The sequence below is a fragment of the Aspergillus karnatakaensis genome (genome assembly GCF_047715665.1).
Source record: "Aspergillus karnatakaensis strain CBS 102800 unplaced genomic scaffold BJY04scaffold_27, whole genome shotgun sequence".
Taxonomy (NCBI): Eukaryota; Fungi; Ascomycota; class Eurotiomycetes; order Eurotiales; family Aspergillaceae; genus Aspergillus; species Aspergillus karnatakaensis.
Window position 1 is genome coordinate 37,527 of NW_027395739.1, and position 20,746 is coordinate 58,272.

At 50.9% G+C, this 20,746-nt stretch overlaps 8 protein-coding genes across 8 annotated transcripts; 3 read left to right on the forward strand and 5 right to left on the reverse strand.

The window, feature by feature from the left end:
* Positions 1-37: 37 nt before the first annotated feature.
* On the reverse strand, positions 38-3,385 carry BJY04DRAFT_190183 (putative SNF2 family helicase/ATPase PasG; the record flags this gene model as incomplete). The annotated part of the gene is made up of 4 exons (XM_073711476.1): positions 2,920-3,385; positions 2,016-2,855; positions 1,224-1,959; positions 38-1,165 (listed from the first exon to the last, which is right to left on the reverse strand). Coding segments are annotated over exons 1-4 (2,402 nt in total), but the record flags the coding sequence as incomplete, so codon positions are not given.
* Positions 3,386-3,558: 173 nt separating this feature from the next.
* On the reverse strand, positions 3,559-4,113 carry BJY04DRAFT_190187 (uncharacterized protein). The gene is made up of 2 exons (XM_073711477.1): positions 4,024-4,113; positions 3,559-3,971 (listed from the first exon to the last, which is right to left on the reverse strand). The coding sequence occupies exons 1-2, from the start codon at positions 4,092-4,094 to the stop codon at positions 3,668-3,670; spliced, it is 375 nt and encodes a 124-aa protein (XP_073570669.1). The 5' UTR covers positions 4,095-4,113; the 3' UTR covers positions 3,559-3,667.
* A 2,089-nt stretch (positions 4,114-6,202) lies between these two features.
* On the forward strand, positions 6,203-9,761 carry BJY04DRAFT_218695 (putative Rho GTPase activator Rga; the record flags this gene model as incomplete). The annotated part of the gene is made up of 6 exons (XM_073716373.1): positions 6,203-6,283; positions 6,345-6,375; positions 6,429-6,947; positions 7,013-9,043; positions 9,098-9,193; positions 9,256-9,761. 6 exons carry the CDS (start codon positions 6,203-6,205, stop codon positions 9,759-9,761), a joined length of 3,264 nt encoding a protein of 1,087 aa, XP_073570670.1.
* A 562-nt stretch (positions 9,762-10,323) lies between these two features.
* On the reverse strand, positions 10,324-12,018 carry BJY04DRAFT_190190 (DASH complex subunit ASK1). The gene is made up of 4 exons (XM_073711478.1): positions 11,715-12,018; positions 11,543-11,649; positions 10,571-11,492; positions 10,324-10,515 (listed from the first exon to the last, which is right to left on the reverse strand). The coding sequence occupies exons 1-4, from the start codon at positions 11,803-11,805 to the stop codon at positions 10,385-10,387; spliced, it is 1,251 nt and encodes a 416-aa protein (XP_073570671.1). The 5' UTR covers positions 11,806-12,018; the 3' UTR covers positions 10,324-10,384.
* A 9-nt stretch (positions 12,019-12,027) lies between these two features.
* BJY04DRAFT_67108 (uncharacterized protein) lies at positions 12,028-13,354 on the forward strand. The gene has a single exon (XM_073720831.1). It carries the CDS (start codon positions 12,412-12,414, stop codon positions 13,246-13,248), a length of 837 nt encoding a protein of 278 aa, XP_073570672.1. The 5' UTR covers positions 12,028-12,411; the 3' UTR covers positions 13,249-13,354.
* Positions 13,355-15,409, forward strand: BJY04DRAFT_67093 (NAD(P)/FAD-dependent oxidoreductase). The gene is made up of 2 exons (XM_073720830.1): positions 13,355-13,693; positions 13,753-15,409. The coding sequence occupies exons 1-2, from the start codon at positions 13,461-13,463 to the stop codon at positions 15,098-15,100; spliced, it is 1,581 nt and encodes a 526-aa protein (XP_073570673.1). The 5' UTR covers positions 13,355-13,460; the 3' UTR covers positions 15,101-15,409.
* A 361-nt stretch (positions 15,410-15,770) lies between these two features.
* BJY04DRAFT_67143 (lytic polysaccharide monooxygenase auxiliary activity family 9 protein) lies at positions 15,771-17,399 on the reverse strand. Its single transcript, XM_073720832.1, has 2 exons — positions 16,916-17,399; positions 15,771-16,763 (listed from the first exon to the last, which is right to left on the reverse strand). The coding sequence occupies exons 1-2, from the start codon at positions 17,238-17,240 to the stop codon at positions 15,967-15,969; spliced, it is 1,122 nt and encodes a 373-aa protein (XP_073570674.1). The 5' UTR covers positions 17,241-17,399; the 3' UTR covers positions 15,771-15,966.
* Positions 17,400-19,091: 1,692 nt separating this feature from the next.
* Positions 19,092-20,730, reverse strand: end3 (cytoskeletal adaptor protein SagA). Its single transcript, XM_073711479.1, has 3 exons — positions 20,378-20,730; positions 20,096-20,330; positions 19,092-20,040 (listed from the first exon to the last, which is right to left on the reverse strand). The coding sequence occupies exons 1-3, from the start codon at positions 20,615-20,617 to the stop codon at positions 19,301-19,303; spliced, it is 1,215 nt and encodes a 404-aa protein (XP_073570675.1). The 5' UTR covers positions 20,618-20,730; the 3' UTR covers positions 19,092-19,300.
* Between the last annotated feature and the right edge of the window lie 16 nt (positions 20,731-20,746).

The following is a 20,746-nucleotide window of genomic DNA, read 5'->3' on the forward strand; positions in this document are numbered from 1 at the left end:
ACCCGGCTGGTAGGTATCGTCCTATGCCCTGTGACTTCTTCGTCGACCTCGGGACTGGATGAGATACCGTATTGCTCTGGCTGTCCAATAGGGTGATATGATAATTGTGCAGGCGAGCACTGGACCTATCTATACCTAAATCGCCCAATATATATGAGGTTTGGTACAATACTATAGGTAACCCCGCCAAGCTCAAACTCCAGAAACCAAAACAAACGCACCAGCCGAAAACACCATATGCTCCCTACCCAAACAGATACAATCCACACGCCCGAAGAAACGATGCGATGTGACAAGCGGACGCTCTATTTCCGCTCCAACTCCGCCATAAGCCCTCCGCCATCCCTCTTCGTTTCAACAGCCTTGAACGCCTTTCCACCCTCCTCAAGACCCTTCTCCGCCCGCAGATAAGCCTCCTCACTCCGATCAGTCAAGACTCGCAGATCTTCATCTGATAGGATATAAGCCGGATCGCCGCTGGTTTCGAACCGCTCAAACTCATCCTCGCCTAGAGCTTTCTTCAACTCCTCGAGGTCATCTCGTCCGGACTCACTGAGCAGACTCTTGAACTTGCCCTTTTGAATAACAAGACGCTCGAGGCGGCGTTTCGAATCGGCTTTTTCGAGAAGCGTCTGCTCGACAGTCCCCTTTGTTGCAAGGCGATAGACGATAACAGGTCTTGTCTGGCCAATTCTGTGAGCGCGATCTTGTGCCTGAAGGTCTTGCTGCGGGTTCCAGTCTGAGTCGAAGAGAATGACTGTATCTGCGGCGACGAGGTTGATGCCTTGTCCTCCAGCGCGTGTACTGAGGAGGAATATCTTGTAATTCTTGTCTGTGTTGAACGCCTTTATTTGGGCTTGGCGATCTACTTGGCTAATTGCGCCGTCAATGCGGCAGCAGTTCCAAGAGCGAAGGGATGTAGCCCATTCTTGGAGGATGTCAAGCTGGGTCTTGAACTGGGAAAAAATAAGAATTTTGTGGCCGCGTTTCAGGAGGGAGGGGACGAGGCGGTCCAGTAGGAGCATCTTCCCTGAGGCTGTAACTAGGGTTTCGTCGATGGAGGTGGGATCGGAGACCCAGGGCCAGTAGAAGTTGTGGGGCGAGTTACAGGCTAGTCGGGCTTGCATCACGGGATTTTGCATCTTCTTCTGCGCAATTTCTCGTTCTGATGGGTGAGTTAGCTTATAATTGAGTACCGGACGGGATGGGGATGGTGTGCGTACTAGCAAGCTTGATAGTGTTTACCCTTTCGATTTCTTCTTGCTCGGACTCGTCGATGCTTTCGATGTCCAAGTCTTCTTCAATGCCTTGTTCGAGCCTTCTCAGCTTCGAATTAAACTCCCGGTCAGTAATGTCCTTGTAGGTTTGTGGAGCCCTGCGACGACGGGCAGAGCTAGTTCTGCTTGCAGGGGTAGAATCGCGACTCGAACGGAGACTCTTGTTTGGTGTCGAAACCCCACTATTGCTCGCACTGCGCTTCCTGCTTCCTGACCGCAAGGACTCGTTCTTCGCCATCAATCGCTCCGTGGCCTTCTCTTCGAGATATTGACGACCCGTACCGTTGAGAATCTCTCGATAGAGATCCTTCTGCTCGGGTGTCAAGGGTGCGTATAGAATATATTCTCGTTTCTTAGGAAGAGCTGTCTCAACGTCGGTTTTCACGCGCCTGAGTAGGAAGGGCTTGAGAATGGAGTGCATTGTGGAAACCAGCGTGCGTTTCCGCCGCTCAATCATGTCTGTCTGTCCATTGTTGTCCAACACAGACGAGAAATCGAACCAATTCTGGAAGCTGTTGAGATCATTGAAAATCTCAGGAAGTAAGAAATGCAGAAGAGACCACAATTCGGTAATATTGTTCTGTAAAGGGGTGCCAGTGATGAGGAGCCTATTGGCTGAATTATAGGACAGAAGTTCTTTGATTAGCCGACAATTCATGTTCTTGAGGCGATGTCCTTCGTCCTGTGCTACATTAGCAATCCAGGTTCTCCGATGGCTGCTGGGGGTTCAAGACGTACCACAATGATGTATCGCCATTGGTATTGAGAGAGGAATTTCCGGTCATTCATGCAGATCTCGTACGACGTACAGATCACAGGGAAATCTGCGTCTTTCTGATCTTTGAGACTCATGAACTCCTTCCTCAGATCTGCACGCTGGTCTCTGCTGCCGTGATAAAGCACTGTCTTGATGCTTGGGGCCCATCTCGCAAATTCGTCCACCCAATTGCTTACGGTGCTTAGCGGTGCCGAAATGAGAAATGGTCCAGACACGTTATGCTCTTTGAAGAAGGCAATCAAGGAAATTGCTTGCACTGTCTTCCCCAAGCCCATCTCATCCGCCAGGATTCCACACAGACCGTTCATCCATAAAGACTTAAGCCACTCGAGGCCCTCGAGCTGGTACTTTCTCATCTTGCCACCGGTAATAGGTGCAGGCTGCTGAGTGGCAACGAGTTCCTGCTCACCAAGAGCCGTGGGCTTAGCTTCGAAATCGTCTGCCGCGTGTTGTAGCGCCTCCTGAACTGTGGCTGTATTGGCCTCGTCGACATTCACATCAGCCTTTTTGAAGTAGTTGGAGATGGAAGTGCCCTTGGTGGGTGCTGCCTTTTTCCCTCGCCCTCGCTTCGACTTTGCCGGCTCCTCTTTTTGTTCACTCTCATCCGCGGGCTCGTTTGTCCCTTCTTGTCTTGCACTTGCGCGAGTTCCTCTTCGTCCAGTTGGTTCCGATGTCTTCTTTGTTCTTTCAACGCTTTCGCCCTGTTGTGGTTTTTGCTGCTGTTCCTGTTTTCTCGCTGCTTCCGCCTTGGCCTCTTCCTGCTGCTTCTTCATTTTCTCGGCCATAATCGCAACAAAGACCTGTGAGAAGTATACCATTAGCCGTTCAAACTAGACAGGGTCGATTCTCTAAACACCAACACACCTCACTTGTGTTTAACAAATGCATAAGCGCCTTTGCCTTGACATCCATATCCTCCTCATTTTCCACACCTCCAAAATTATCCTTCACCCCATTGCTGTCGTTTTCGTTGGTCATTTTCACGTCCAGATCGGCGACTGTCAAAGGAGAAGAACGCGTGGAGTTGTCGCCGTTGGAGAAGGTAGAAGTAACCGGGGTGTCAGGGTTCGACATCTTAATCGCGATTACTTGTCGCGGAGGCCCAAAACTCGAGAACTATGACTCAATCGTCATGGAAAATTCTTCATAGCCACCCTTGATCGGAGGGAGAAATGGCAACGCCACCCGGAAGTTTCGCGTCGCGAATGACGGGGTAGTTGAATCTGAGAGGGGATGTATAACGGTAAACACAAGAAAGGTGAATCAAAGAGCGTATAAGACGGAATACTTAAAGAAGATGAATCGCGGCGCCAGGCATAGGCAGCTGCCAAGGTTGGTGACTGAGATGCCCTTTCATTGTCCGAAGACGCGGATTTTCGCGTTGGTGCACGGACCACTTTTAGATTGGTTAGGTTGCCACTTCGAAGAAGCTTAATATTACATGGTATACTCACTGATAGTTCATATTCATTGCTGTCAGTTTTTTTTAGTTTTTTTTTTTGACTACATGGCTATATCTATTCAAACGTAGTACATACCATGCTTTCCACTAAAAAGTCTAACAGGCTTTTAAGCGAAGTTGAAGCAGAACCCGAAATTTTGAAGACTTCAGTCACGAAGAATCGAAGCGGGTCTCCTCAACAGCTTCCAGCTCTAATTTCTCAAGATGCTCAGCGTTAAGCACTAAAGCTCTTCGAAGTGCGTCTAGTATGGTCTGATCGGTCTGGTGAATTCCCTGCCAGGAAAAGAAACGAAGTTGGTCGAGCTGGAGGAGCCCATCAAGTCGCCACTGGATGTGGTAGCAAGTTCCGCCAGTTGTCAAGGAAAGGGACTGAATGTATCCCTGCTTAAAGGCCAGCCATTCGTCGGCACTGAGTATATCCCACGGTACACAATCACAGCATCCTAAACGCCAGCTTTTATAGTCAGCACCGTGGATGAAATAAAGTGAATCAGAAAAGCTCCTACCAGAAACTTTGTAGAGACTTATCAGGGAGATGAAAGCGTGTATACTGAAGAGCAGATTCCAGAAAGCTCATGAGGCCATCATGGGCACAGCGATTCTCTTCCAATATGCCCCAGTTTGCGGATGGCCAATTTATCTCCCATCATAACATCGTCTGCAAGTTATGCTTTCGGTAATCTTCAGGTGTCTCACGAACTCGAGGCGATTGAATATTTGCCTAGATTCATTGGTATCAGAATACGTCGTTACTGGAGGTATATCAAATAAACCGAGAGCTTCCTCAGAGGCAGTGATGGTGAGGTTCTGGTAGAGAGACAGCAGCAAAGCTCGATGCATGTACTTGCTGACTTTTGATAGATGAGCAAGGTCTCAGAGAGGTGTGATCTGAATTAGATCAACATGAGCGGTTGAAGCGAAGAGTGAAGAGGAAGAGCAGAGCAAGCCTCATGTATCACCATTTGTAGGAGCTCAACAGGTAGACGGTCAAGTATGATTGCGTTGTGTACAAGGTCTTTCTAGATGAAGCGACATCCCACCAAAACCCTTCGAGCCAAGCTCTGGGATGGAGGTCTTAATTGGAGAGAGTTGGTGGGATAAAAAGGAAGCTGGGCTGGAAGCAGCTGTTCGGGGCAAATCACCTCAATAGTTTGCCTCGGAAGTGGGCTACATTAGATATCTGTTATACGTGCTTGAAGGTATCGTTGGATTTACAGTTAGTAGAGTCATTTAACTATGAAAAAGCTGAGGCCTTCCTTATGGGGCATGCAACATGCTGGGCGTCGTTTCTCTTATGTTAGCTTGATAATAGCGGTATACATTCTTGGATACCACCCAGATAGTAAGTACATCTAGAAAGAATATTATGCCTACCAGGAATCCTAGATATATATATTTCCATCTTGGCTGCAGACGGCTCCTGAGACGTGCATAGAGGCCTGCAAAATGCTGCATTTCTTTGCATGAGGCGAACTGGAATAAACATGCGGCTTTATAGCATTCGCAAGACCTGAGAAGTGTCAATGTTCAAGAGAAATACCTGTAAATGAGAGACTATATATCTGTGATTCCTCGAATTATCTTGTGTAGAGTGGCTACTCTATAGGGTAGTAACTATACTGGTTACTGCCTGTATGCCTGAGGCAGAAAAGGTGGAACAGGAGATTGTGGCGTGCGTAACACCGCATGTTCGGTATACAACTGGGAATAGTTTCAGGAAAAGGCTTGCTGGCTATCCCAAAATCTCTGTCTCTTCGTTCCACCGAACTCCCTGTCTTAATCATCCTCCTCATATCATCCTTCAAATCTACAGGGCCCTGAATTGGCGAGAGGGGGTTTGATCCCGTCTTGCCGAGTTTATCTGAAACATCTCTCTGTTTCAATTCAGCTCTCCCATCTCCTGCTCTGTTGCTTCGTCTTCTGTTTTTAATTAATCTCTGTCTTTCGTCCATCCCGGGGTTGTTGTTGTTGAGATCTCATTCCCTCTCCGCTCGCTCCATCCGCGACAACATCCCTGTTCCGATCGACGACAGGCGTTCGACTGAGTTGAGTTGAAGTGTACCCAAGGTAAGTAAGAAAAAAGAGGATGATGGTCCAGTCCGCGCCGCCCCCCCCTCACTACTTTACTAGTAGTACTCTCGCTCCTCTCATCCCTCAGTTCTGGCCCCCCTGTTCTTGCTCCCCCATACCCTCTTTTTCCTCCGTTTCGCTATATTCATCCCACTTATTTTTTTTTTCTTTTCTTATTCTCCTCGCTATGCCGATACTTGACCGACCTTTAACCCTGGTCTCTCTCTAACTTTGCTAGGCTCGCTACATCGCTGTCCTCTCCCCGTGCGAATTGCGTCCGTCCCTTCCAGGCGCGGGCCCCGTGTCCTTTCCCCCTCTGCGAGACCCTTTCCTCCTACCCGCTTGTCCTACGCCCTCGTTCGATCATTACCGCCTCAGGGGTTCTTTTCGCGTGCTCCAATTGCAAATTTACTGTCTTTTGTCGGATGTGTGGCTGGACCCCGACCCCCTCGCTTCAACCGTCGATGAATAATAGCCTTGGCTGGATCGGTCACTTGTGCGCCTGAACTCTGTCCTCCGTACCTATTGTGTCTGTCTGGCAGTGTCGGAGTGATTTTTTTTTGTTATTGCCCTCGTACACATCTCGTTGAGCGCCGCTTGGAGGTGGAACACATCATGGAGTCCCCCACATCGTATCCTCCGGAGTCTCCTATGGAGCAAGAGGACGTCCCATTCCCTTGCAAGGGTTGTGGAGAGGTATGCACGAACTCCCGGCCGGAAACCTCGTCAGACAGTGCAGAGACTGACCTCAAGGCAGATCTTGGAAGAAGGCAAAGCTTTCGAACTAGGTAGGTCTTGTAGGTTGGTTCGCCTACACAGATGCTAACTACATCTCTTATAGCCGGCAACCGATGGCACATCGACTGTTTTCGCTGCAGCTCGTGCAGCACACTGCTCGACTCGGATGCGCATCTCCTCCTTTTGGGAGACGGCTCCTTGATCTGCAGCAATTGTACTTATAGCTGCAGCTCTTGCGGGAATAAGATTGAAGATTTGGCCATCTTGACAGGCGAACAGGCCTTTTGTGCCCAGTGTTTTCGGTGCCGAAATTGCAAGAGGAAAATTGAGAACCTGCGATATGCCCGGACATCTCAGGGAATCTTTTGCATGGATTGTCACGAATCTCTGATGCAGCGGCGGAGGAAGAAAAATCGCGGTCTGGGCTCCAAGAAACATTCAAGTCCTGGGGTAAAGCTAGACAAATCCCTTCCGTCGCTCCCTCCTGAAGAAGCCGAGGCCATGCTACAGGCTGCAGATGATCTCTCCGTCGATGGATACGCCGACTCAACCGTGGAAGTGGGCTCTCGCAGAGGAGCGCCTGCGCTGGACGCGGGCAGACCTTCCACGGCTGAAAATCAAGGTAAGAAGCTTGGCCACATGTCGTGCCACTTCTTAATCTATGATCTAACTCGCTGTGTTTTATAGATAATCTGATTCTACCCTCGAGCACTTATCGCAGCAACCGGCACTCCGTCGTCCCTACAGAGTCTGATGCAGACGGTGGAGAATTTCTAATCCCCCTCGCGTTCGACCCTTCCGAAGAACAGCGGCCGCCGCGAAATCAATCTGTTGGTCATATCAGGTCTCCTGAGCGATCCCCTCCGGAAAGCTCTTCTCCACACATTGCATACCAGGAGAAAGGCCGGGATCGGCCAGAGCCGGAGTCGTATCGCTGGCGTCCAGATGACTCTCACAGTGCTAGTCCCGCTAACAAAGCCGGGAGGTCGAACTCAGCTCGCAGTTCAAGGTCGGACATACCGTTGGGTCACAAAGGAACTGGTTCCTATTCGTCTACCACCTTTGAAAGCGTCAAGTCGTCAACGACATTGGGACGGGACAGCTCTACAATCGATTCTCAACGACCGGCAACTGTGGAGAGCACAACCACCATACCTACTCGCCCGTCTTATGAGCTTCGCCGTCTTCATGAAAATGGAGGGTCTTCTGACTCGGCGGCGGCTGTCGCCCACCCTAAACGAGGCGACTCGCTAGAGAGCAGACACCACCAGCTTCCTCGGAAGGAATATGCGCAGTCTCCTGGTCCCAGCTCGACCAGTCCAACAGATCAGTGGAGCGAACGATCGGTGGATACGCTGAATAAAGGCACTCAAAACGGAGAGTCTCCACGGAATCAGCGCAACGATTCGTATGAGTCGACGAAATCTCAAGGGCGCCCGAATTCGATCAGCACACCTCAGCGATCAGAATCGTTCCGCCCTGACTATGGGGCCTCTGCTTCTCCTCTACGCTACAGTGCTGGTGGTGATTTTTCGATGGATGAAGACATGGCGCGGATCATGGGATCAGATGAGGCTCAACCCAACCAGTCAAGTGAATCTTTCCTGCGCCGTATGTCTAACTCGGTACGCCACGGCCGGAGTTATAGTGACAAAGGTTCCCGCCTGATGAAGGACCCGAAGTGGCCACGATCGCCTGTCAACGGTTCTTCTCCCAAACTAGATATTGCCAACGTCTCAACCAGTCCTGAGCAAGGTGGGTCCGATGAAATCGGATGGCTCCGAAATGAGTTACGCAAGGAACGCCAACGTGTCGCCGAGCGAGACCAGAGGATTACGGAGATGGAGTCAGTCCTTAAGGCTACTGCCGATGTGAAACAGGTCAACACCGAATTGAACGAAAAACGTTCAACCATGGTAGTTTTGGACGCTAAAAAGGAAATCGTTATGCGGGAGCTCACTGTTTTGAATGAACATCTGGAGTCCGAGAAGCGTGGTGGCAACAGCGGCCCTCTTGACCTGGGTAAACTCACAAATAAAGTCCTGCGCGACTTTGTTGAGTCTCTTCAAAACTTGAAGGATTCATTTACTCCCCAGATTGAAGAGCTGGTGCAGAAGCGCAATGAGACCGCCGAGGAGCTCGCAAATCTAAACCGCATGAAAGACAAGAGTTTCCAAGAATTCGAGCAGCTGTCTTCAAAGAACGCTCAGCTTGCTGAATTGAACAACCAGCTCGTACACCAGATTCAGGAGCTCTACAAGGCAAATAATTCGACCGACGGCAGTCGCGGTGCAAATGGTCTTGGTATTTACTCGCATGGAAAAGACAAGTCTCTTTCCTCCATCGACGCTCTGAAAGCCATGGGTGATCTCGCACCATCGATATCTACACCTAACATGTCTGAAGAAGCCGAACCGGCTACCGTTGTTCCTGGCCCCCAGGTTGTCAGCATCCGCAAGGGACAGCCTCGCAAGTTTAACTGGAAGAAGGGAGGCCAGAACGTCGCAAAGGGAGTCACCAAAGGTATAAAGGGAGCGTTTATGTCAAGCGAGAGCAGTGCTGGTGGAACAGATAACGCTACAGGCTTACCGCGCTCTCAAACCCAGGACCCTAGTCGTCAAGGCTTTGGGTTCTTTGGAAACCAGCGTAACAAGCAGGCCGGTACCCGGATGCCACAAACCGATAGCGTCCCTGCCCTGGCTGAAGGTTCACCCACAGGTATGTTGCTTCGGACTGCGTAGATTTTCTACGTTATACTAATATCTATACTAGGGCTGTTTGGAACTGATCTGGAGCAACGCATGGAACACGAGAAGAGCATCATCCCTGGCATCATCACTCGTTGCATCCAAGAAGTCGAGTTGCGAGGTAGGATATCCCTGTTAGCACTTATTCGAGACCAGTCAGCTAACAAGGTCTTCTTGTCGCAGGCATGGACATGGAAGGTATCTACCGCAAATCCGGTGCTAGCTCGGCCGTTCAGACCATTCGAGAAGGCTTCGAGCGCTCTCCTCAAGACTATGATATCTCAGACCCGGACCTCGATATACACGCGGTGACTTCAGCGCTCAAGCAGTACTTCCGCAAACTGCCAATGCCGCTTATCACTTACGATGTGTATGAGACAATTATCGAAACGAGTGAGATAATTCCACAATCTGCTCGTATCGAAGCTCTCCAGAAGAGTCTTGGAGAGCTCCCGCGCGTCCATCAGGACGTGCTCGAATTCCTTGTGTTCCACTTGAAGCGTGTGGTGGAGCGAGAGAAGGAGAATTTGATGACTAGCCAGAACATCGCCGTTGTCTTTGCACCCACCATTATGAGACCGCAGAGCCTCGCTCGGGAGATGACGGATGTTCAGAAGAAAAATGAGGTGGTTAAATTCCTGGTGGACAATTGTCAGGAAGTGTTTATGGGCATGCAAAACAACAATTAATTGTCCAGGCGGCTCCTAACTATCCAGTACAACTAGGGCCTGGCGTTGCTGTTGGCTGCCTTTTGCTTTTTTATTCTGCCTTCGATCATCCCCAAACCTTGTCAAGTCGACAGTATGTATATATCCCCGGGGATGGGCATTTGTTTTGTTTTCCGACTATGTTTCCTTTTCCCTTCTAAACAGCCTCCCCCATCGGAATCGTCTACTCCTCTGATGACCAGCGCCTCCCTCTCGATACCCTTCATGTATCTTTTCAATGCTTGCGTGCTATTCGATTTCTCTCTAATTGATCCCGCAGGTTCGAAGTTAGTTCTCACTAGTGGTCCTGTCACTTGCGCCATTGTGTGCGCCATTTTTTAAAACCCTAGACGATCTTCTGTTTGCCTCGATTTTTTTTTGGCGTGGTAAAGTCCCTTTTTGGACTGTGTGTTAGTGTCTATTTTGATGCTCTCGTGCTCGCTCTTTTCGTTATGGGTGGCATTAGGTACTCAGTCTAAGACATGAATTAAGAAGCGGTTGCTTCTCATTTAGTTAGGTTTATAATCTATTGGTCTTACAACATATATCCAAGTGAACGCAGATTTTGCAGATGTACGTGGAGCAATGCAGAATCCCGAGACAACCTAGAAAGTATCATCCTCCAAGCGCTCCATCCGTCGAAAAACGCTCGGACTATCGCCCAGATCTTCCGTCGTGTCATTCGCGCCAGCTGTGAAGAGGAGTTGTTCCACGATCCGCCGAGAGGCTTCCTTGGCTATTCGAACGTTAGCACTTTATATACATACAACGTGCGATACAAAAATACATACCAGGTGTCTTCATAAGTCGGCTCTGTGGGATGTGGAATTGCATGGTTTTCGGTGGGCTAAGGTCTAGGTCATCTTCATCGTCCCCACCAAACTGCTCATCGTCACTATCCCATTCGCTGCGTTTGCTAAAACCGCCCTTCGCTGGCGTGAGGATGCTTGTGCCTGGTTTCGGTGTGACGTGTGATCGGCTTGCGCTAGGTCGTTGCTTACAGCCTGCAAGCGGGGTCTTGGGTTTGATGGGGGAGAAGAGTTCGGAGTTTAGCTGCGGGGCTTCGGGTTCTGGACTGGAGATTGGAGAGTCGTCAAAGGCGTATTTTGCTGCAGACGAGGCTTTGGGCGTGACGGCAAATCGGGATCGAGTTGCATCGTAGCCCTTTCCGAGGGGTGTAGCTTGAACGCGGTAAGTCTTATCAAGGATGTGGTGCATGACGGGATCCTCCTTTTTGGCTGTAGATCGGGGCTTCTCGTGGGATACGGGTGGTATAAAGGGTGATGAGGATAGGAGGTCGTCGTCGTCGTCGTAAGTTTGGTGCCGAGCCGTTTGTTTACCCGGTGTGGATGGAAGGTATGAATCGTCTTGGTATTGAAGATCATCATCGTCCTCGGCGTGGCCGTACGGGGAGGGGTGTGCGATGGAAGAGGTCACGGTTGTATTGTTGACGCCTTCTTGCAGTGTGGCGCGCGGGGTGCTGTGCGAAGATATACTCAAAGAACTGAGGTCAATATCATCGGGTCTTCTGTTGCGGTCTATGCGTTCGGTATTTGGGGTCTGGTAGGATTCGGTCTCGGTCAGGTTGCTTTGTGAGATGTTGGCGGAGTCGTCCTCCGTCATGGTTTGCTCAAGTGTTGTGTCCTGGTCGGGCCGCTCCTCATATCCGGATAGAGATACATTGGCGCTGGCTTCGAAGAATTGTTTCCAGAACTAGTTCTTGTTAGGCGGATTCTGTGAGACCTAGTTAATGGTGTACAAACCTTTGCCCCCTCCCAGACATCGCGGGAGGCCTCGGAGTATTGCTCGACGACGGGGAGGATGCTCGTTGTGACGATCCGGTGAGCACGGTTAAAGTTCTGATCGATTTCTAGTAGCAACAAGTCGATTCTTGTTAGTGGTTCCGAAAACAGCTTGGGCTGGTGGTCTGTTTACCCTGCAGAGTGAGAGTAATAGACTGCTCAAGCTTCTCGAGTTCTTCGGTGAGCGTCAGTGGACGCTGAGCTATTGATGATGGGCGCGACATGTTGGTTGAGCACTTATTGTGGTATCAGAAATGTGGTGAAAGACTCCAACAGGAGATCTAGCGGTGATGCAGGGGAAGTTGTTTTGATGCCGTGAGGGGAAAACACGGGATGCCCAAATCCGGACTTAAGGTAGGGCCGACCGATAAGGGTCAGATAAGATCACGTGGAGGCGCAGCGGGGGTAAAGCGCCGATGGCCTCACTCGATTATACTGTTGCCTTCAACCAGAAGGCTTGCAAACCCTCGTCGAAAAGCTGAAGAAGAGAGGTGAAAGTTGCGATGCCGGCTCCAGTCGCAAAAGGTATGTCATGATTCTTCTTTTCGTTGCCAGCTGGTATGTTTCGTTTGAGTACACGGGGGCGGTGTGCTTATCAGTGGTGATGTATAACGGCTTCCCTGGATGAAGCTTGCATACAGAGTCATACACTTTCTCTCTTGTTGCGTTATGATTCATTCCAGTCTCACTACGCGAAGGTCTTTGGTTGCTGGTGCTGACGATTTGCAGGAATCATCGTTGGCGTGGCGGCTCTCGTTGCCGCCGGCATTGCAGTCTATGAATCACCTCAGTTCCGAAGATGGGTAAACGACTCGCGACGAAAGTTGGCCATGACGCTGCACAACCTTGGAGATGGAGTTCATCCTGGCGATGTTGATGCTCTTTATCAACACGACATATCTATGATGGAAGAGGTAGGACCAGCCGCTGAGGAACGGAGACGAATCGCGCGGGAAGAAATACAGCGACGACGAAGCGTACTAGGGGAGCGCCAGAGGAAGAGGTCCAATAGCTCTTTGGGGACGTTCGACTCACTCGTTGATGAGGACGGGCATCTCCTAGGCAGTAGGGGTCAAGGTAATCCGGTGGCAAATTCAACCGCCGTGGATCTTGGCGTTTCGCAGCCTGTCCAAAGAAGCAAGCAATTAGGCATCTCACCCTCAGACTCAACAGTGATCTACGAAGCCGAGCCGGTAATTGAGCGAGATGAGTTGAAGCTGCCTATTCCGACTCCGCGAAGCCGTGCCTCGTCTGTAACCGCTGCTGACCTTACACCCGTCTCTGAAGTGTCAGATGGCATGTCGGCCTTGCTGGTTTCTCGGCAGTCGATTGATAACCAACAACCCAGATCAGGATCGTCTAGTGACACCGAAGGCGGTTTCTCCGACGTGGTCTACACGCACCCTGGGCCTGTTGCTAATGATACCGCCGAGGATGTGCGGTCCCCATTTTCAGATCTAGAAGGGCTGCGCTTCGCCCAAGACCGCCCCGCAACGCCGCGGACATCGTCTACAGCTGACAACTTCAGTCATGTCGCGGTCGACGCTTCTTCAGATGGAACTCTTAGTGACTTTGAGGGATCTATAGGGAGGGCGGTCACTCCTGCTAGCTGGTCGGAAGTTGGCAGCGAGGTCAGTGGTGATGAGTATCATCTTCAGGGGCGGTAGAGCTGCTGGAATAAACGGGTTGTGTTTGTTTCCTGGTTATATCGGGCGCTCAGGGATATGAAAGGGATATCAGTGTACTCGGAATATGGCGTTAGGTAATGGTTTGCTTTCAATCAGGTTGTCAGTCAGTCAGTCATTAAGGCAACTGCCGTCAGGATTCTCTAGGAGTAGATAAAGAACGTAGTTACCGTGATTATCGTGATAGACCCCGCATGGTCTTATCTACTATCGGCCAGCCGGCCGTTTCGTCGCCGGCTCGGGACCGTTTCCGAGGACTTGTAGTTGCTACAAGAGAAGCACATTATTATTATTGCTGGTGTAGTACCTCTGCAGATGGCTGGACTATCGTGATCTCTCCAACCCAACAACTAACTCCAGGCCTCGGGTGTCCATCGCGATCCTTGCCTCAATACGGTAATTCTTCACGGCTGCAGGACCTTGATAAGTGCGGAGATCCATCCTCCCCTGCTCTCTCCATCATACCCCTCCCTCACTAGTTATTAGGTATTCTATCATGTCCACCTCACCAGATGGAATCTACGAACCGGGTGTCATTGACCCCGGCCTTCCTGTTCGCTCACCAACACAACCATTCTGGCTCTCCGAGCCCTCAAAGATAGCCAAACTCCAATCACCATGGGTCTCCGAAGCCGACATGATCATTGTCGGATCCGGTATGACAGCCGCAAGTCTTCTTCGCTCGTTATACGCCCGCAAACCGACTCTCAAAATTGTGGCTGTCGAGGCCCGCGACCTCTGCTCCGGAGCAACAGGCCGAAACGGAGGACACTGCAAGGTGATGAGTCCTGGGGTCTGGTTTGAGCGCGAGCATGCATATGGCACGCAGGAGGCTCTTCGTGTCATGCGATTCGAGCACAGTCATCTCGACGAGATGGTCAAGTGTGCTAAGGAGAACAATATACAGTGTGACCTCCGGCTCCATGAAGGTGTTGATGTCTATCATGATGAGCACACTTTCGGTCGCGCTGTTAGGGCTCTAGAGGCTATGCGTGAGCATGCACCAGATCTTGCTGCGAGATACACAGTCTATACAGACAGAAAAGATCTTGATGCACGATCCTGCCCGAAGAAGTCTGTCGGCGCAATCGGGATGCCATCTGGCTCGGTCTGGCCATACAAGTTCGTCACTGGCTTACTGGAGAAGTACGTGCAGGACCACGGGCTCAACATCCAAACCAACACCGTCGTTACAGCCGTCGAAGAAAGCCCCGACAAGGCTACAGTGAAGACAACCCGCGGCGACATCAGCGCACCCATACTCGTGCACGCCACAAACGCCTGGATGAGCCATCTCGTCTCAGAACTGCAGCCGTTCGTGTCGCCCGTCCGAGCAAATGTTCAACGACATCTCCCTGACACCATTACCCGCGTCGATAACTCCCTCTGGTTTCGCTATGCCGAGCACGACTACGACTATATGGTCCAACGCCATGACGGAGCATTCATCATCGGGCGAGCGAATACCGGTCGCCGCGCAACAAGTGACGATGGTAACATGGATGTTCTCCCACAAACCCATCTGCGAACGGTCGTCCCCTCAATCTTCGATTTCAAGACCAAGAATGTACAAGTCACACATGCATGGAGTGGCTGCGTTGCGTTTACGCAGGACGGGAATCCATTTATTGGAAAGTGGCCTGGGGCAAACAGGAAACACCAGTACGTGTCGGGTGGCTACAGTGGGATTGGTATGGTGAGGGCCTTTAGATCTGCGCAGGCGCTTGCAGTCATGATTCTGGGTGAGGAGGTGCCGGAAGAGTTTCCGCGGTCGATGTTTATTACGGCTGAGAGGTTGAGGAAGTTGGACAGGGCGGTTAAGGCAAAGCTGTGATGCTTCGTTTGAGCGAGTGGGATGTCTTTTGATGTACTCATGTCTCCTTATCTGTGGTGGACTAATATCGCTCGCTTTGACCAGTAGGCCACAGGCCTACAAAGGGGTAATGGAAGACCGGGAGGTCTTCCAGCGAGCGTACTATATTAGGTAGCAAGGCACCGCACATACCTGGCATCATGTCAGACTACGCACCTCTGGGCCAGTCGTAATAGAAGTTGAGGGGATCATGCTTTGAAGAATAAAGAAGGATAGGGATCCTCCTGCCTTAGAGCTCCTTCAGTCCTGTTTTCTATATAAAGATACCTCCTTTTACCTATAGAGTAGCTTTTGAGCACTTCTATCAAAATCTTGCCTTTATCTGTTTACTAAAAGGATTTAGGCGCGGTTGATGTTCCCTCCTACAGATAAGGGCAAGATTTTGATAGAAGTGCTCAAAAGCTACTCTATAGGTAAAAGGGGGTATCTTTATATAGAAAACAGGACTGAAGGAGCTCTAAGGCAGGAGGATCCCTATCCTTCTTTATTCTTCAAAGCATGATCCCCTCAACTTCTATTACGACTGGCCCAGAGGTGCAGATTGCGGAATATCCTGTTCAGGTGATTGATCTGTTGATCGTCACTCTATGTTTACACATAACTACAGTTGAAGTTAAGCAAGATGAGTAAGGTGACAAACATAGATGAATTCAACTATTCGCTATGCCTGAAGTATAGGTACAGAAGAAGGATACCAGATCCCATTAAAGAAGAGCAAGATCCGATAGTTCATCGAGTAAACGTGACCATGGGCTGCTAAAGAAGATGATATAAGAAAAAGCAAGAGGTCTATTTTCGTTCGTGATCCGCGTGCCAGTAGATTAGATCTACTGGAGGGAACGAGCGTGGACCTTGTCGGCGACCAACCAAGAGAAGGTTTCTTTCAGGTGGTTAACGAGCTCGCTGGCGCTGAGGGAGTCGAAGTAGGCGGCGAGGCTGTCGCTGTCAGGGATGGGGGTGCTGGGCTCCTCAGACTCCTCGGGCTCCTCGGGGGTGGAGGTGGCGGTTGGGGCAGGGGCCTCGGTGGAGGTCTCGGTGGGGACAACAACCTGGGTCTCGGCGGGAGGAGTGGTGGTCACAGTGACAGGAGGAGTCGTGGTGGTGGCGGTAGGAGTAGCAGTGGGAGCAGAGGTGGGCACGACGGAGGAGGTAGGGGCAGGGGCAGAGCTGGTAGGAGCGCTGCCGGAGCCACCGCCGGAGCCGGAGCCACCGGTCCAGAGAGCAGGACCAGGGATGGGGTAGGAGTCAAGAGGGGTGTAGATGTTGAACAGGATGCCCTCCTCGTCGGCTGTGTAGAGCTCAGAAGCAACAACACCAGCGGGGGTGTCGCTGCCGCCACCAGTGATCTCGAGGTTGAAGCACTGGGGGTAGTTCTGGGCGCCGTTCTCCTGGCCGGCGGAGTGGAGAGCGATGATCTCGTGACGGAGGACGTAGTTACCAGCAGCAATGGAGCTGGGCAGAGTGACGGTCCAACTGTTGTTGTTGGCGATCAGCTCATCCGAGGCCCAGTTGCCAGGGGCGGCGCTGCCGTCAATCAAACCAGCCTCGCTGATCTTGAACCACTCAAGGCTCTCCTTGTCGACAGTGGAGCAGTCACCATTGCAGTTGGCAAGGTACTCGATCACTAAATGAAGAAGAGATGATTAGCCCTAGTCCAGAAAGTCACGTGATGGTATGCTCCCGTGTCAGGATGAGGCATTTCGGCCACCATCTGTTCACGAAACCACCTTCAAACGCTTCAAATTCGCGCGAATTGGAAGAAAAAAAAAAATTCACCAGGTCCGTGATGAGATTGAGGCCAGGTATTCCACTGGAATTCGATCTCTGCACCAGCAGCAACGGTGGCATGAATGGCGCCGGGCTGGGCGTCCCTGTGGCAGGCAATGTCGCCGCTGTTGTAGCCGGTAGCATCGACGAAACCAAGGTCGGTAGCGGTAGTAGACCAGCCAATGGTGTCAGGAGGGCTGGGGTTGTAAGGATAGTTGTCAACGAGGTATCCCCCGTAGTACTGGCCATCGGCGACGATTCCAGAGACGTATCCGTGGCCGGCAACAATGGCCGCGGAGGCAAGGGCAAAACCAGCAGTTCTAGCGACAGACATTTTTGTAGTTGTGATTGGAATTGCTAACGCACAGCGTTGCTCGAGTTCTGAAAGATTGTGTGGGGGGTTAGAGAGAGTGAAAAGAATGGACTTCAATCAATGAAGTTGGAAGAGAATGAATGGATCGTTGATCCGGTGTAAAGAATGCAAAGGTTGGTGGTGAGGAGAAGAAGAAAGTTCATGATATGTCGAGGATGAAGGGCTTTATATAGAGTCATGGTCAATCTGCACACCGGTGTACGGGGTAGGGGTGCTGTAGTCGGGGTTTGCCAGCCGCATCTAGATTGCCTTGAAACCCAAATTTTCCCTGTCAAGGTGGACCCTAGCCCGCGGAGGAATCCAGGCGATAGGCTGGTTGAAGCGTGCAGTCTGAAGTTAATGAAAGCTCAGGCACCGGTTGCTAGGCGTTGAGACAGACAGGGCCTGCAGACGCCAGACGGCAGCCACTCCGTCAGGGAAATAGACTATTCCAGGAGACAGGGGTCTTGACCACTTCAGGGACAGATTCCTTCTACTACTATCGGCTGTGACAGAGTTGGTTTCAACTTGATAAAGCTCCATGTTCTGGCCCTGCCAAGAGCCGCCGTCATTAAACTACGCCCTAACTCGGTGGAGCTGCCTATCCAAGTTTCATACATAGTAGACGTAGACAGCTTCATCTGTCTCTCTCCTACCTCTCCCACTGCCTCTTTTTCATGGCGATCATTGACATAATGCGAGTCCTCAAAGAGATCAAGTGTGATCTCGACGCAAGAGATCCATCTTGGAAAAACTGTCTGGGTTAAATGACCCAGCGCTAATCGACTGTTCCCTGAGGTATCCAGCCAATATGATGCGCCCAAATAAGCCGTGGCAGCGCCGGATAAATTGCAGACGCCCACATCTAATTTAGCCTTGCAATAACGGTCAGTGGAGATGACATCCACCTGCATGGATGCCATGGCTGCCCTGTCTGCAGGTACAAGTCACACCAACAGCATCACCAAGCCATCGTTTGCCTTGATTTGTGATTCATTACGCCTTACCGACTCGAGGTGTCGAGCACCAGGTCCCCTCTGTGACGATATGCAAATTTTTCATTGAGTGAGCAAGCGCCGGAGTTCTTCGAGGGAGATCCTTCAAAAAGCCCTTGGGTGCTTCTGGATATTGCCGTGGGTCTCCTGCAGTGAGTAGATTGCTTCTCAGAACGAGAGAGATTCAGTTTTTCCTCCTGGTATTTCGATTCATCCTCGTGTTCGTGAACGATCAGCGTTCAGCAAAGACTGGGCAACTACTACTAGAACCCCGAAGAACCGCTCGCTTCTGCCTTGGGCAGTGCTGTCAAAATCAGTCTGAAACGTCCAAGAGAACTCGCGGTCTCCCAATTACCGAGCGGAGCTCATAATGATCGAGTCAGCGAGTACTCGAACCGGTCCTCTTTTGCTCTCAACAAGGCCCTGGCCACACCTGTCGAGCGATAAGTTCCAACAGCTCCTCAGCTACGTGATCAACTTCCAAGTTGTGGGACATATTCGACCCAGACTGCTCTGATAAACCCCCAAAGGAACAGTCGGACGATCTTCGGAAAGGCTCTCTCACATTACCTGAAAGAATATAAGCTTGTGTCCCCGCACATCGTAGAGCCTTTTTCGTTTGATCAAGAAATATCCCTAGTATGATCAAACGCTCGAGACTTTGTTGACTCCGGCGGATAGTTGATGTACCCATGAGATAGCTGTCGAGCTATCTCTATATATCTCTTTGGCTGATTCTCTGGCCATAGCTCCCTGACCCTTCGGACAGACTTCCAAAAGTCCTCCTGCAGGGTTCATCAACAATACCTAGTGCATAGTGACGAGATTCCGAGTATATGGCATGTTGAACAAGCTACAGCCACAAAACCATGGCCGTAGTTATAAGTGTGATGAAGATGTAGCTATTTAAGATGAGTGACTTTCAGGCAGAAACGAAAATGGATGCACGCCGAACTCCTCGCCAAAAGATGGCTATACACATAGACATACAAGATCAAACAACCATAGATACAAGAAGCAAGGAAAAGACCAACACAAGCGATTGATCTACCGAGACGAGCGCTCCTCCTCGACCTCTCTTCTTAGATCAGCAAGGTAGTCTTTCCGTTGGATCAGGTGGTTCTTTAACCCTTCCACCTGCTCGCCAACTGCTCGAACATCCTCGCTGAGTCGCTCGACGTCACCACCGGCCTTGGACCGCCCAGTACCTTCTCGCAACTCGCGCAGCTCACGTTCCTTGTACTCCAGAAGTTGGAGAGCTTCTTTCTTGATGAGAACCCAGTTCGGTCTGCCATCGCCTCGGTGACCTCCCCTTCGCCCTTCAGATGCCTTGGTCGCGGACTGCAACTTGGCATCTAGTTCTGAAAGCTCGCGCCGCAGACGAACCTTCTCCCATTCCTCGTCTTGGATCGTGTCGCTAAAGTCTGTGCCCTTGGGCGTGTATGACGTCTTACCAGCAACGCCGAGTCGACTCAGGTAGGTGTCGCCAAACTTGGCCTTGCGGCCCGTTGACGTCTCTGTGTCTCCGTTCGCACCCCATTTCTGTGCCGGCCTTGTATTGTCTAGTTGGTAGTCGATTTTGTTGCTCTCAAACGAGGCGCGCAATGAAGCGGGGATCGTGCGGGGGATGCGCAAGCCCTCGTGGCGGTTGTTGAGGATGTGGAGGAAGGCGAGAGATGCATCTTTGTTGATTGTGGAGGATGCGGACGGATTGACTAAGTTCCAAGCGGAGCGAATATCGGTATCTGGGACTTCGAGGGACTCGTAGAGGGGTTGTAGTGACTCGACTGGAACATGAATATGTTAGTGGCGGTCTTATCAAGCTGCATGAGTGCGACGTACAAGCAATTTCACCGCGGTGGTTCTTATTGGCGGTATAGATCTCTTCGTACTTGGACTTGTCGGCTGGGTTCATGTACCAGTCGAATCCGTCCTTCAACCCTGGCGTGCTGTCTTCATCTTCTATGCGCTCGAACTGCTCATGGCCTCCGCTAAGAGCACGTGTGGCATGGACAAGGTGTGATTTCGACTCAGGAACAAGCCAATCGGGAAGTGTGTTCGGTACTTGCGGTAGTTCCTAAGCAATGTCAATTCCTTAGTTCTTTTAGGCAGATGACAACATACACCATTGACCAAGTCAAAGACCAATCGCATAGCAACACAGAACTCTTCAAAGTCCAGCTCACCATCCCCGTCCAAGTCAGCTAGATCCCAAACTTTCTCAAGTTGATCGTCGCGAAGCCGGCTGTTCCTGAGCACCGATGCCGCCTGGGAGTTGTTCAGGTGGGTTTGGCCGCCTGCAAGGGACGAGAAGATCTCCCAATACCGCTCAATTTCCCATTGTTCTATCTTTTTAGTCGCCATCGTGCAGAGAGTTGCGAGAAGTGGTAATAGATTGTGAGACGAAGTGCGCTGTCGGGAGAGAACCAACAATGATGTGCTGACTGCGGAGATGCCTCCGTGTTGATAGAGCTCCTTAGACGGGGGGCCGTC